This window comes from Lepus europaeus, chromosome 12, assembly GCF_033115175.1.
Source record: "Lepus europaeus isolate LE1 chromosome 12, mLepTim1.pri, whole genome shotgun sequence".
Lineage (NCBI taxonomy): Eukaryota > Metazoa > Chordata > Mammalia > Lagomorpha > Leporidae > Lepus > Lepus europaeus.
Window position 1 is genome coordinate 85,346,956 of NC_084838.1, and position 15,939 is coordinate 85,362,894.

Genomic DNA, 15,939 nt, shown 5'->3' on the forward strand with positions numbered 1-15,939 from the left:
CTTTGATTAGATGTCCTTCAATATTTGCTTCATATTATTACTTATGGAATCTTGTCCTCTTTCTTTAAGCAATCAAAGTTTCCTGTGACTGTGACAGTAGAGAGTCCTTCGTCTTCAGAAATTGAAGAGGTTGACGATTCTTCAGAAAGTGTTCATGAGGTGCCTGAGAACACCAGTTTAAAACAAGAAGCATTACAGGTACAGAGCTGTACATTTTACAGATACTTCATACTGTTGTATTTCAAACTGTAGTTGGTGTTTGGCAGAAACTTAGGAAATGGTTCTCCACAACTGGCCTGAGGAGTCAGTTCTCCTCTCCCTTCTAACTCCCTTCTAACTTCTAACTCCAGTCTCCCCAAATGGTTCCTTAGCTTAGAACAAAGTAAAAGAAGGACGTGTGAAGCATCCAGCATCCCATATGGGTGCTGGTTCTAGACCTGGCTGTTCCACTTCTGACCCAGCTCTCTGCTAATGCCCTGGGAAAGCAGCAGAAGGTGGCCCAAGTCCTTGGGCCCCTGTACCCATGTGGGAGACCTGAAAGAAGCTCCTGGCTCCTGGCCCAGCCCTGGCTTTTGTGGCCTTTTGGGGAGTGAACCAGTGATGGAAGATCTCTGTCTCTCCTCTTTCTCTGACTTTCAAATAAATAAATAAATCTTGAAAAAAAAAAAGAAAATCTAAAACATGCCATCAGCAATATATTTTTCTTTATTTAGAATCATAAAATATTTGTTTTAAGAAGAACCTTCATGATAAACTTAGAAAAATTGAATAAAAAAAGTATGTTTAACTGATTCAGCACCCTAATTTTATATACCAGCAAACTGATTGTTCTAGCTGAACTCTTTTGTTATAAGAGGAATATTTAACTATTTTTAATAAAAATAAAAATGGAAAAAAATTTGGATAATTGATTTTCTCCATTGTTAAAACATTTCAAATTTTAAGAAGCATCAGTACATTACTTTATAAACATGCCATCTAATGTCATTCTATCCTTCTATAAATATGTAGATAGAAAATAAAAATTGGTTTTTATAACAGACTTTTGCACCCACAAGAATACTGTATGTGGGGCAGGTGTTTGGCCCATTGGAATGCGTGAGGTCTGGTCTTGACTCTACTCCTGATTCCAGCTTCTTCTAATGCTTACCCTGGGAAGGAACAGATGAGGCCTCAAGTAGTTGGGTCCTTACTATACATGTTGGAGACTTGGATTGAGTTCAGGGTTCTTGGTTTCTGCCTGACTCAGTCCTGGCTATTGCAGGCACTTGGAGAGTACAGAAGTAGAGGGAAGATTGCTGTCTACCTTTGAAATAAATTAAGTAAATAAATAAATATTTAAAAATAGTGTATCGGAGTCTTGGAAACATCCATAGAAAATGTATATTATGAAAAAAAACAGATTTCAAACTTTTTGTTCCAAAATAAATTTATTTTAATTCCATTTTCTAGTAACTTTTTGAAGTATCCTTGTATTCATTTTATTTCAACTTTAATGCAGAGCTGATAATTTATATTAAAGGAAATACCATTTTGGGAGTAATTTTTTTTATGTGCTACAATGTCCACATGTAGTTTTTTTTATAATTTTCTTTTAATGTGAAACTTACAAATATAGCAGTAGTTATCTCGTCTTTCCTCCTACCCCTTTGGAATGTATTTCTCACAGTTCTAGGATGTGGGAAGTCTCAGGTTTAGTGTTTGGGAGGGCCTGCTTTTGGCTCACAGATACTACCTTCTTGCCCTGTCCCCCCATGATATAAGGATGGTTGTCCCTTTTTGTAGGGGTGATATCCCTGCCAGCCACATGGGAGACTCAAATTGATTTCCTGGCTCCTGGTTTTGGCCTGACCTGACCCCAGCTGTTACGGGCATTTCGGGGTAAACCTGTGGATAGAAGTACTCTGTCTCTGTCTCTCTGCCTTTCAAACAAACATAAATGAATAAATACAAGTGGTTGTAGCCTTTGGGAGGACCAGAGTTGGACTTGAAAGGAGGGAATTTCTGGTTGAAGATGTTCTGAGGACTCTCTCAGCTCTTCTTTGTTTGTGAACTCACTAAAATATGGTATCAGTTTTTTTCCCCAAAGAAAACTTTTATTTAAGGAATACAGACTTCATTTCATAAATACAACTTTCGGAAAATAGTAATTCTTCTCATCATACCCACCCTCCCACCCATGCTCCCGTCTCTCCACCTCTTCCCTCTCACATTTCCAGTCCCATTCTCCACTAAGATTCATTTTCAATTAACTTTATAAAAGAAGACCAACTCTATACTAAGTAAAGAGTTCAATAATTTGCATACACAAAAAAACTGTTCAACAGTTGAGAAAAGGGGCTGTTCAATGTCATTGTATCTTGACATTAATTTCACTTTTTTTGTGAAAATTAACTTTAAATAAGCACCCAGGAATGATACATTTTTTGTGAGCACTTAGACATAATTATAATACAACTCTTTCAGGATAGAGGTCCTGCATGGGAAGTTAGTGCCCAGTGACTCCTGTTGTAAATTTAACAATTAACACTTTTATGTATGACATCAGTGATCACCTGAGGCTCTTGATATGAGCTACCTAGGATATGGAAGCCTTTAGAATCCACAGACTCCATCAGTATTTAGACAAGGCCATAAGCAAAGTGGAAGTTCTCTCCTCCCTCCAGAGAAAAGTACCTCCTTCTTTGATGACCACTTCTTTCCACTTGGGTCTCACCCACCAAGGTCCTTTATGTAGGACATTTTTTGCCACAGTGTCTTGGCTTTCCATGCCTAAAATGCTTTTCAGCCAGAACAGAATGCCTTAAGGGCTGATTCTGAAGTCAAAGTGCTACTTAAAGCTATTGTTATTTTCTGAGTGCTGTATGGACTGCTTCCTATGTTGGAGCATTCCCTCCTTTTCAGACACTAAATCCTATCCATATGATCACTTTAACATTTAAGATGGTATTTTTACCACCTAGCTTAAGGGGGCTTGGGGTCCCATGGCAAATTCTTAAACTGTACCCTTAGAAGTAAATCCATAGGAATGTATGCAGAACTGTACAACTTTACAGTTACAAACTTAATATACCTCATAATTTTAACTTTAGGAACATGGTGATTCTTATCATCATGCCTGCCCTCCCACCTATACTACCACTTCTCTTTCTCTTCCCTCTCTTATTCCCTCTCTTATTTTTTATTGAGATCTATTTTCAATTGACTTTATGCACATATGTTTAACTGTGTTAAGAATTCAACAAATAGTATGGAAAAGAAAAAACTGTTTCTCAACAGTCAAGACAAGGGCTTTGTTCAAGTCATTGCTTCTCAAAGTGTCAGTTTTACTTCTAGACATTGCCTGTTAGGTGCTCTATTAGTTATCACAGGTCAGGGAAAACATATGGTATTTATCCCTTTGGGACTGGCTTTTTCACTAAGTACGAGGAGAAGTAGAATTACAGAGAGAGAGAGAGGGAGAGACAGAGAGAAAGGCCCCAGATGGCTACAAGAGCCAGAGCTGAGCTGATCAAGAGCCAGAAGCTTCTTCCGGGTCTCCTATACAGGTGCAGAGGCCCAAGTACTTGGGCTATCTTCTGTTTTCTCAAGCCATAGCAGAGAGCTTAATCAGAAGAGGAGCAACTGAGACTCGAACTGGTGCCCATATCGGATGCCATACTGCAGGCTTAGCCCACTACGCCACAGCCACAGTCCTGATATCTAAAGTTTTAAAGTATGTTAACCCACAGCATTCATGAGAGTGAGAAATATTATAAAATGTTTTTGAAAGAGAGTGGGGGAAAAGTATGAAGCTAAACCAGTAACACTTAGAGTATGCACCAGAGCAGCCTTCAGCCTGAGCCTTCAGCTCAGATGGGATCCAGTCCTTTCTGCAGAAGAGCTGCATACGCAGATGAGAGAGGGAGAGACTTAGAAATGTCACTTATGTAGAGTTCCTTGATGGTTTGTCTGTGAAAGAGTTGGCTCCCAGCCCCATCTTCACTCTCATGGAAAGTGGCACTTTTACTTAGGAAAAAAAAAAAAGATAGTTGAAGATGTCCTCTCAAAACTGGCTACCTACTTCTTAATGCATAGAAGTATAGAAGTAAGACATTGACTTTCCAGTGGGCTTCTACTGTTTTATTCTTAAATAGAAAGTAGCATGGTTCACTTGATAGTTTAGCAAAATTTACAACATGACAAGGAAAGAAAAAAGATTAAAAATATGTCCTGGTAGGACCAGAGATAATTGAAGGAACAGAAAGTTAGAAAAAAACCTACTTAATATCCTTAGAGAGGCTTAAAAAGACACAGCGTGTATAAAATAAGAATAGGGTATTGTCTGTAAAGGAATTATCAGTAAACAAGAAAGAGGTCTCTTAGGGACTATGAAATATGATTATTGAAAAGTATTCAGGCTGGTGCTGCAGCTCACTAGGCTAATCCGCCTGCGGTGCCAGCACCCTGGGTTCTAGTCCCGGTTGGGGCACTGGTTCTGTCCTTGTTGCTCCTCTTCCAGTCCAGCTCTCTGCTGTGGCCTGGGAGTACAGTGGAGGATGGCCCAAGTGCTTGGGCCCTGCCACCTGCATGGGAGACCAGGAGGAAGCACCTGGCTTCTGATTGGTGCAGCGCGCTGACTGCAGCATGCCAGCTGCAGCGGCCATTTGGGGGATGAACCAACAGAAGGAAGACCTTTCTCTCTGTCTGTCTCTCTCTCACTGTCTAACTCTGCCTGTCAAAAAACAAAAAGGAAAAAAAAAAGAAAAAGAAAAATATTTAGTAGAAATCAAGAAAAAACTTCTCATTTAACAAAGACCAAATGGAAAACATGAGACACGGTATGGTAGAAGGTTATATGTAGGAGGTCCAACATGTTACTATAAAAAACCTCAAAACAGGAAAAAATAAAAATGTGTGGAAGGAAATGATCCTTTAATTTTTTTAAAAAAAATTTTATTTATTTATTTTTTTGACAGGCAGAGTGGACAGTGAGACAGAGACAGAGAGAAAGGTCTTCCTTTTGCCGTTGGTTCACCCTCCAATGGCCGCCGCGGTAGGCGCGCTGCGGCCGGTGCACCGCGCTGATCCGATGGCAGGAGCCAGGTGCTTCTCCTGGTCTGCCATGGGGTGCAGGGCCCAAGCACTTGGGCCATCCTCCACTGCACTCCCGGGCCACAGCAGAGAGCTGGCCTGGAAGAGGGGCAACCGGGACAGGATCGGTGCCACGAGCGGGACTAGAACCCGGTGTGCCGGCGCCACAAGGCGGAGGATTAGCCTAGTGAGCCACGGCGCCGGCAAGAAATGATCCTTTAAAAACAAGTGAGAAAATTTCCCTTAGTGGGAAATAAATATTGGACCTCAAATTGAAAAGGGTTACCCATATGTTGGGCAAGATCAATGAAAACCCAGATAAACAGATATTCTCTGAAATTTCAAGAGGGTGAGAAAAGAAAAATTCCAGAGGAAAAAAATATAGATTAGAAAAAGACTATCAGTCAGACTTTATCATACTTTTTATCAACCACTGCACATCAGGAAGGCATTGGAAAGATACCTCCCAAGTTTTGAAGGCCATCTTCCACTGCTTTCCCAGGCGATTACGAGGGAGCGTCATTAGAAGTGAAGCAGCTGGGTCTTGAATCGGAGCCCATTTGGGATACCAGTGCTGCAGGGGGAGGCTTAACGTACTATGCCATAGTGCTGACCCCTGTCCTACAATTCTGAAAAGTGGGAAGTAATCTAAATGTTTTACCTTAAAAGAATCATTAGGGCGGGTACTTGGCATTGCAGTGAGGTTGCCGCCTGGGACACCACGTTCCCTATCAGAGGGCTCGGTTTGAGTCTCAGCTTCTCCGCTGCCCATCCAGTCTCTCTCTGCCGTTGCAATAAAATGAAAATATATTTTTTTTTTTAAAAAAAGAATCATTAAATGAACCATTACACCTGCTCAGTGGAATAGTGTGTAGGCCGCTCGGAAGTCAAGGTTATGAATCCTCCGATCATGTGAGACATGAATGATTCAATGTTGAATGGGAAAAGTTTCAGCACAAAATCTGATACACAGAATAATGGGAGATACAAGCCAAAAGAAAACCAATTTGCCAATGTCTAGAAGAGTAGAGGGGGAACAAAAGATAGGAAGGAAAATGACTTCAAAAGTTCATCATAGTTGTATTTCAGTAGTGAAATATTGATTAATTTTAATTTGTTTAATTCTGTATTTCCGTATTTCTTTTGAAGAGCACAAATTATGCTTCCTCCACTAGAGGGAGAAGCTGTATCATGTAATTGTGCATTGATGTGCTGCTGAGAACCAGTTGGAAAGGAATATATTCTTTTTCCAGTCGTGAATTGTTTGAATGCATTTTTGTGTAGGATTTCTGTGCTGTCAGTTTTAGGTATTGAAACCATAATATGAATTAGAATAATTTTATAATTTTCTCTTTTCCCATAAAAATTTGGTTGACTGGTAGTGAAGTACTGAAGAATTTGATGCTTTTACAGCATTTCCTAATTTTCAAACATAAATTCTGAATATCAAAATACATGTTCACTGAGGAAAATTTTGAAAACAATGAAAAATTTATTGAAGGAAATAAAAACCATGTTCACATGTGCACACTTGTGAATATTTTGTAAACTGCCCTGTCATTGAGAACTCTTCTACATCAGAGAACCTGACCAGGGTTATGAACTATATCCGCCCCAAAAAGTTCCCAGAACGGTTATGAGGAGACAATTCTTGAACCCTTTCTAACTCTGGTTAAGACCTTTCTTACCCCTGTTTTTTTTTTTTTTTTTTTTTCTTTTTTGACAGATTTATAGACAGTGAGAGAGAGAAAGGCCTTCCTTCTGTTGGTCCACTCCCCAAATGGCCACTATGGCCGGCATTGCACCAATCCGAAGCCAGGAAGGAGTCAGATGCCTCCTCCTGATCTCCCATGCGGGTGCAGGGGCCCAAGCACTTGGGCCATCCTCCACTGCCCTCCCGGGCCACAGCAGAGAGCTGGACTGGAAGAGAATCAACCAGGACTAAAACTGGCGCCCATATGGGATGCTGGCGCTGCAGGCAGAGGATTAACCAAGTGAGCCACGGCGCCAGCCCCATCACTGTTTTTTAGTGGCTTCATAGAACATTCTCTCATATGGATGTGAAGTTTTTATTTAAGCTGATCACAGCTGAGTGGCTTTCACTTACTTTTAGATATAAACAGTCCTATGATATTTTTGTCTACATCTCTGATGATTTCTGTAGTATAAATTTCGAAACAGAATTGTTGATGTAATATAGAGATTGCTCTATAAAGTGGTACCAGCTTCCTCTCCTGGGAGTTCCTCCCCTCAATACATATAACCATGAACTATTAACTGAAACTTTTAAAGGAGTGTTCAGAAGCCTTTAGAATATATAACTGTATTTTATTTTTTAAATAAATATAGGTGGCCTATTTAATTCCTGTTGCGCAATCAGCCATTCCAAAATAGTTGCTTAAAATAACATTTTTGTTTTGTTATGGACCTGGAGGTTGAGTAGTGCATTAATTTTTTTCCCCAGAAACCTCTTATTTAGGGAATACAAACTTCATACATTTCATAATTATAACTTTAGAAGCATGGTGATTCTTCCCACCATACCTGCCCACTCTCCCACTCCTCTTCCTTCTCCCTCTCCTATTCCCATTCTTATTTTTTTACTAAGATCTATTTTCAGTTAACTTTATACACATATGATTAACCCTATGTTAAGTATTCAACAAATAATATAGAAAAAAAAACCCTGTTCCTCAATAGTCGAGACAAGGGTTATTCAAAGTCATTGCTTCTCAAAATGTCAATTTCATTTCTATAAATTACGTTTTCGATGTTCTATCAGTTATCACAGGTCAGAGAGAACATACAGTATTTTTCCATTTAGGACTGGCTTATTTCACTAAGTATGATGTTTTCCAGATTCATTTATTTTGTTGCAAATGATGGGATTTCATTTTTTTTTTTTACACTGCTCTGTAGAATTCTGTGGTGTACATATCTCATAATTTCTTTATCCAGTCTTCAGTTGATGGGCACTTGGGTTGATTCTGTATAATAGCTATTGTGAATTGAGCTGCAGTAAATATGGTGGTACAGATAACTTTTATTTGCTGATTTCATTTCCCATGGGTAAATTCCCAGGAGTGGGGTGGCTGGGTCATATGGCAGGTCTATATTCAGATTTCTGAGGTATCTCCAAACTGTCTTTCATAGTGGCTTTACCAGTTTACATTCTCACCAACAGTGGATTAGGGTACCTTTCCCCCAACACCCTCACCCAACATCGTTTGTTGATTTCTATATGAAAGTCATTCTGACTGGGATGACGTAATACCTCATTGTGGTTTTGATTTGCATTTCCCTGATGGCTGGTGGTCCTGAACATTTTTTTCATGTGTCTGTTGGCCATTTGGATTTGCTTTTTTGTAAAATGTCTGTTTAAGTTCTTTGTCCATTTCTTCACTGGGTGTTTTGTTTTGTTGCAGTGGAGTTTCTTGATCTCTTTGTATATTCTGATTATTAATCCTTTATCAGTTGCATAGTTTGCAAATAATTTCTCCCATTCTGTTGGTTGCCTTTTTGCTTTCCTGAGCATTTGTTTTGCAGTACAAAAGCTTCTCAATTTGATGTAGTTCCGTTTGTGAATTTTGGCTTTGATTGTCTGTGCCTCTGGAGTCTTTTCCAAGAACTCTTTGCCTATGCCAGTGTCTTGCAGAGTTGCCTCTTCACTTTGCTCAATGTTTGTTTCCTTTTTTTTTTTTTTAAAAGATTTATTTATATATTTGAAAGACAGAGTTACCAAGAGGCAGAGAGAGAGACAGAGAGATGGAGGTCTTCCATTTGCTGGTTCACTCCTCAAATGGCCACAAAAGCTTGAGCTGCACTGATCTGAAGCCAAGAGCCAGAAGCTTCTTCCAGGTCTCCCATGCAGGTGCAGGGGCCCAAGAACTTGGGCCATCTTTGGCTGCTTTCCTAGACCATAGTAGAGAGCTGGATTGGAAGTGGAGCAGCTGGGACTTGAACCAGCACCCCCATGATGGGATGCTGGCATTGCAGCAGAGGCTTTACCTGCTATGCCACAGCACTGGGCCCGATGAGTGTTTCTTTTGCAGTACAAAGGCTTCTCAATTTGATGTAATCCCATTTGTCAATTTTGGCTTTGATTACTTGTGCCTCTGGGGTCTTTTCCAAGAACTCTTTGCCTATGCCAATGTCTTGCAGAGTTTCCACAATGCTCTCTAATAATTTGATGGGATTGCATTGTAGATTTAGATCTTTAGTCCACTTTGAGTGGATTTTAGTGAAAATTGTAAGGTAGGGGTCTTGCTTTATGCTTCTGCATGTGATGATCCAATTTTCCTAGCACCATTTGTTGAATAGACTGTCCTTGCTCTAGGGATTGATTTTCACTCCTGTGTCAAAGATAAGTTGGTTATAGGTGCTTTCTAGTGTTTTTATTTTGTTGCGTTAGTCTATCCATTTGTTTTTGTACCAGGACCAGGCTGTTTTGATCATAACTGCCCTGTAGTATGTCTTGAAATCTGGTATTGTGATGCCTCCAACTTTTGTTTTTGTTGTATAAGATTGATTTAGCTACTTGGGGTTTCCTGTATTTCCATTTGAATTTCAGCATCATTTTTTCCGTATCTGAGAAGAATGTTGTTGGTATTTTGATTGGTATTACATTGAATTTGTAAATTACTTTTGATAATATGGATATTTTGATGATATTGATTCTTGGAATCCATGAACATGGAAGATTTTTCCATTTTTTGTACTTCTGTTTTTTTTTTTTTTTTAATGTTTTGTAATTATCATCGTAGAGATCTTTGACATCCTTGGTTAAATTTATTCCAAGGTCTTTGATTTTTTTTGGTAGCTGTTGTGAATGGGATTGATCTTAGAAGTTCTTTCCCAGCCGTGGCATTGTCTGCGTATACAAAGGCTGTTGATGTTTGAGTGTTGAGTTTATATCTTGCCACTTTACCAAACTCTTCTATGAGTTCCAGTTTCATTTGTTTGTGGATTTGTTTCTGACTACTTCTAAGTAATCCTGCAATCACTTTTTTGAATTCCATTTCTGGCATTTCTTTTCTCTTCCTCTTCACATTCTAGTATTAAGGTGTTATGTTCTTATGTTCATGTTATCTTTCTTATTCTTGTTTCTTGAATTGGTCCGTGTATTATTTGGCATTTGTAGGGATTCTTTTTGGTTTCTATTTTGTTTTGTTTTGCTGTGATGGCTTTTATCTTTGGACTACTCCTCTGTGACTTAGTAGAGGGTGTTTTTTCAGTGAATACCCAGAGATGTGTGGAGGGTGTGGCCAGGGAATTCTGTTCAGTGCTCCAGGATTAAGGGAGTGTCCAAGGTGACACCTAGGTTGGGTTTGGTAAATCTCTCTTTCTCTCTCTCTTTTTAATCAGAAGCGAAGTTTTTTTCTGCTCTTTTGGCATAGTCTCCTGCTCACCTCCCCTCCTCAATGGAGTTTAGTGCCCGAGCACTAGCCCCAGTGGGTACAGTATTTGTCCATGGTACCCTAAGAACCACACAAAGGATCTGTGCAGTCCATGTTGTGAGCACAGATTCCACAATGATGACCCTCACCAGGGAATCAGGAAGCCTGGAGCATGTGGAGCTGCCCAAAGTCCCAACTACACCGTGCACTCTCCTAGGCAGCCTTAGTGTTTTCACAGACCCGGCACACAAGCCTCCCACAGTTATGAGCACCCAGCACCCTGTCAGTTCTCCCAGCCAAACTCAGGCATCTCTGCTCTGCTGGTTGCTGGGCATGCAGACACAAGCTGGTGCAGCTGTTACATATGTCCAAAATGGCCCCCTCTCTCTCTTGGCTTGTTACAGGATGCTAGTGCAGGGTGGTCAGGGAGAGAGAAATATGACCCCCTTTTTTCTCCTCTAGGTTGGCAGGTACAGTGTTCCCCACAGGGCTCCAAGCTGGGCACATGCCAGGCTCTTCCCTTCCTGCAGCTTTATCGCCAGTGGCTTGGGCTGCTGCAGTCTAGTCTCACCTCACTCTCCTAGGCTGGTGCTGAGGCTCTGGGCTGCTGGGGTCCTGAGTTGTGCATGTCCACACCCTCCATATAGGTCCACAGTGTCCCTCTAATTTGCCTGAAGTTTCCTCTGCCATTTTCTTCCTATCTCTTCCCTGAGACTGAACGCTCTCCACTTTTTTTTTTTTTTTATTTATTTGAAAGGCAGAGTTACAGAGAAGCAGAGGCAGAGAGAGAGTTTTTCCATCTGCTCATTTACTCCCTAGTAGGCCACAATGGCAGGAGCTGTGCTGATTTGAAGCCAGGAGCCAGGAGCTCCTTGTTCTTGCACACCAGTGCAGGGGCCCAAGGACTTGGGCCATCTTCTACTGCCTTCCCAGGCCATAGCAGTGAGCTGGATCAGAAGTGGAGCAACCGGGCGCCAGTTCTGTCCCGGTTGCTCCTCTTCCCGTCCAGCTCTCTGCTATGGCCCAGGAGAGCAGTGGAGGATGGCCCAAGTCCTTGTGCTCTGCACCCGCATGGGAGACCAGGAGGAAGCACCTGGCTCCTGGCTTCAGATTGGCGCAGGACACCGGTTGTAGCGGCCATTTGGGGGGTGAACCAATGGAAAAAGGAAGACCTTTCTCTCTGTCTCTCTCACTATCTAACTCTGCTTGTCAAAAAAAAAAAAAAAAAAAAAAAAAGTGGAGCAACCAGAACTTGAACTGGGTGCCCATATGGGATGCTGGCAATGTAGGAGGCAGCTTTACTCACTGCGCTACAGTGTCAGCCCCTCCTCTTTTTTTTCTTTAAACTCTGTCCTTAGACTAGAGCAGTAAGCTCCTTCCTTATTCTGCCATATTGGATCTCCACTAATTTTCTTTTAATACAAACTTGGTGGCTTAAGAACAGCTGTTTTTAGCTACTAGTTCTATAGGCCAAACTTGAGGCCAGGATATGATGGATCTCTGCGCAGTCTTATAAAAGTGAAAGCAGTGTGTCTGACAGGCTTCGGGCAAGACTCCCCCTCCTAGGTTGTTGGTATGATTCCGTTCCTGCAGTTATAACTGAGCTCACCTTTTCTTGTATCCTGTCAGGGGGTTCTCTCAGTTCCTTGAGGCCCCCCTCTTCACTCTCCTTGTTGCCACCTTCATGACTAATTCCATTCACACTCCAGACCTTTCAGGAAAAGCCCAGTTCCTTTTAAAGTGTTGTGTGGTTAGGTCATGTCAACTAGAGTAATCTCTGTATCTTAAGGTTAGTTGGTATGGGGGCCTTAATTACTTCTATAAAACTCCTTTGTGCCTTGATTAGTGTTTGATTGAATGAGGAGGGAGTTTTATGGTCATTTTAGAATTCTTCTTATCACAAGTAGTGTTCTCTGTTTTCAAGAACCTTAGGTAAGAGTCTTTTTAGTTCTTTACAGTAAGGGCTTTTTACCGTTGTCTATTTTATTTCACTGACATCAGTGAAAGGTGAGACCACTGCCTCTCTGATCATGAATGACATCCAGCTTCTTGAATCCAAAGCGTGACTCTACTATATAACTAATGTTGTGGTACTCTACTGCTCTCTGTCATAGGTTTTTCATCTGTAAAATGTGGAATTTATAATCATATTTACTTTGCAGGATTTTAATGGCTAAACTACTTAAAACCTAGAAAACTCTTAAAACAGTACTTAGCATATTGTAAAGTGTTTGAAAAGTGTTTACTTCTTCATGTGTAGTTACATAATTTAGATCTGTTAAGCATATTAGCAAGACTTTCTATTATAAGGCACCCACAAATGAAAATATAATTTTATTTTCATGGCTCCAGTTTATTAAATTTCTGACCAACTATGTATATTTATATGTATTTATTTTTTATAGTAAGTTGCTACACATCCATCTCAGAAAGAGTGAGATTTAAATAAATTTGTGATATGATAATTTTGATATTTTTGGTAATTAATTTCACTAACATAGTAATAAATAGTTGACTATAATCCCGATTACAAGTTCAGTTTAATTATTTGGTGAGATCTGTAAGCTAGAAGAACTTTCGGGGGTCATGTCAATTACAGTATTTTCTCTGTTTCTTCACACCAGGAAAAACTGGAGGAATGTTTAAAGCAGTTAAAGGAGGAAAGAGTCATCAGGCTTAAGGCTGACAAACGAGTCAGTGAGGTAAAGAAAAGTTTTGTCTTATGAGAGATTTTACGCCTTGTTTTGTTAGGCCATATACGTAAACACTTTATGCACTTTAAAAGAAAAATACTTTTCAAATTCGTTGCAGCATGTTAACCTTGTGTTTATTTACATTTAATGGTCATGTGCTCCGTATTCCAAAAAAAGCTCCAATAATGTAAATGTTATGGAGTTTTCTTTCTTGTGCTTTCATGATTGTGGTTTATTTTCTTTATGATGCTTCAACTTAAGAATATACTTATCCTTATATTGCATTAACAGTAACATAAAAGAGGCTGGTGTGACTGATTAGTGAATTAGGAAAATGAATAAATAAATGTAAGGTAATGGAAAATTGTAGAAAGTTTGTGATGAAAGTTAAAAAACTATCCCATGGGGATTAAATTAGGCTAATGTGCATGAAAGCAGGACATAAACCAAACGTTCTATATGCATGTTATTTATTATTACAAGGTGAGCTTAAGAAAGAATTTTCGAAAGTGTATGCACATTGGATTGGATTGGAAGGCATTTATTCAATAAGTATTGAGCACCTGATTGTATAAGGCAAAAGGTAACATTGTGAACAAAATGTCCTTTCTGAGAAACTACAGTTGGCTTATGTGATTCTATATGAATCCTTGATGAGGGAGAGGAGGACTCAGGGGAGTAAATATTTTCAAGAAGCCCAGGGAAAGAATGTTGGTAATTGTACAGCTAATAATTAGGGTATGATTTAGGACTTCGAATTTAACATTAAATATTATGATGGCTAAAATTAATCCTTAACATTCAGCAGAAATATAAGTTGCTTTGCTCAAATTAGACTCAGTATTTCATCCTCTGATTTAAGGGAAACTTTAAGTAGCTAATGTTTTAATGTAGAATGATCCGGTATGAATTTAATTAGTTAGAAATATGATGTTTTTGATAAATCATTAATGAAATAAAATAACTAGATTTTACTCATATACTACCTAAGTGTTAGTTAAGAAATATTATCAAGTGTCTTTTGGTTTTGTTATGTGGTGATTTTACTAGTGGAGAGTAAGATTAATTACAAATTAATTACATACTTAAATATTTTTAGTTTTGTCACTTAAGCGCTATTTTCTTTTCATAACAATGTGAAAAAAAATCATGTCACATGTTCAATCTTCTTTTACAGTTGGAACATGAAAATGCCCAATTAAGAAATATAAATTTCTCTTTGTCTGAAGCCCTTCATGCACAGTCACTGACAAACATGATCCTGGATGATGAAGGTGTTTTGGGCAGCATTGAGAATTCCTTCCAGAAGTTCCATGCTTTCTTAGATCTCCTTAAAGATGCTGGGTTAGTTCATTGCTCTCTGTGGCACTCTTCCCTCTATGACTTCAGTGGTAGTTTGCTGAGGAACTTGAGCAATTTACATAACTTTTGTAAACCATGTTGAGTATGAAAGTATAAGTAATACACTAGATTTTTTTTCCAATGGGAAATTGATTTTAAAATAAAGGCAAAATAGCAAACCTGCGTTGGTAGAGAGCCTGCTATAAAACAGTAACCTGTAGATGAAATAATTATTAGGTATAATTCTTGGTTAAGACCATTTAGAAGTAGTTTTACTTGAAAATATTCAGGAATGTATAGGCATTTTCCTACCTTTTACTCAATTTGCTTGTTAAGTAAGTTAGAATAAAAGTTATTTTTGTCCTAGACATTAAAAATGTTATTAAGCTGCAGGTAGATAAAGATATAATAGATTAGTAATTTTCAGCAGAAGATTTTTTTCAAAAAAGGGTGCTGAGAGAGAGTGAGCAAGGGACAGAGAGAGCGAACGAGCAGTAGATGGTTGATGGGATCCTGTTTTGTAAGTGAACAGGTTGGCACTGGAAGGAAGGAACAAACACGTTCTTGGAAACTGCAAGAAAAGTTTAGTAAAGATGAGTTGTGTGGGCATGGAGGTGAGAGGCCATGAATAGAGGATCCATCAGGTACATTGTAGAAGCTGAAGGTGCTAGAGAGAGAATGTGTTTAAAATGGAAAGGAGTAATGCTTAAGGGAATAAAAGTCCAGTGGTACTTATTATATTGTTGGAGTGAAGGAATGTTTAAATAATTAGATGACCTGACGTGGTCCCAGAGCATGAATATGGGAAGGTCTGAACATCTGGGAGAGAAGTTTGTGGTCTGGAATGGGATATTGGTTTAAGATTTTAAAAGGATACCATGCTTATATTTATAGGAAAACTCAGCTGTTCTTACGTGGTCATAATAACCCTTGCCTTTTCCTCCTTCCCTCCTCTTGACCAGGCTTGGGCAGCTTGCCACAATGGCTGGTATAGATCAGTCAGATTTTAATTTACTAGGCCGTCCCCAGATGAATTCTACTATTAGTAGTCCACCTAAGGAGGAGCAGAAGGCACTTGAAGAAGAAAAGCCAGAACAAAAGCAGAGTGCTGTAGGACAAATGCAAAATATCCAAGTAAGTGGGTAGAACAGAATTTAATGATTCTGTGATTAGCAAAAGGCAATTACCGAGTCAGAGAGAAAAGAATAATTCATCCCTAATAAATAGTTCCTACGCTTGGGGCCAGAAGCCTCTTTGGGATCCTTTTCAAGACTGAAATCAGCAAATTTGTGCTCATTTCATGATACCGCATTGTTGTGAGTAAACTTTTTTTCTTTTGCAAATTTATGACTTCACGCAGATTATTCTCAATGCGGAAATAAATAACTATTAGAAAAAATATTCCGTATTTTAAGTTTTATAAATGTCTGTTCTAT

General features: G+C 39.3%; 1 protein-coding gene across 4 annotated transcripts in view; it reads left to right on the plus strand.

Moving 5' to 3' along the window:
• Nucleotides 1-15,939, plus strand: part of CEP78 (centrosomal protein 78) — a 60,465-nt gene that overhangs the window by 30,762 nt on the left and 13,764 nt on the right. For all 4 annotated transcript variants that reach the window (XM_062208450.1, XM_062208452.1, XM_062208451.1 and 1 more), the window contains exons 11-14: nucleotides 70-198; nucleotides 13,094-13,171; nucleotides 14,340-14,506; nucleotides 15,466-15,637. In XM_062208450.1, coding sequence (XP_062064434.1) covers nucleotides 70-198; nucleotides 13,094-13,171; nucleotides 14,340-14,506; nucleotides 15,466-15,637 — 546 coding nt within the window. The remainder of the gene's footprint in view (nucleotides 1-69; nucleotides 199-13,093; nucleotides 13,172-14,339; nucleotides 14,507-15,465; nucleotides 15,638-15,939) is intronic.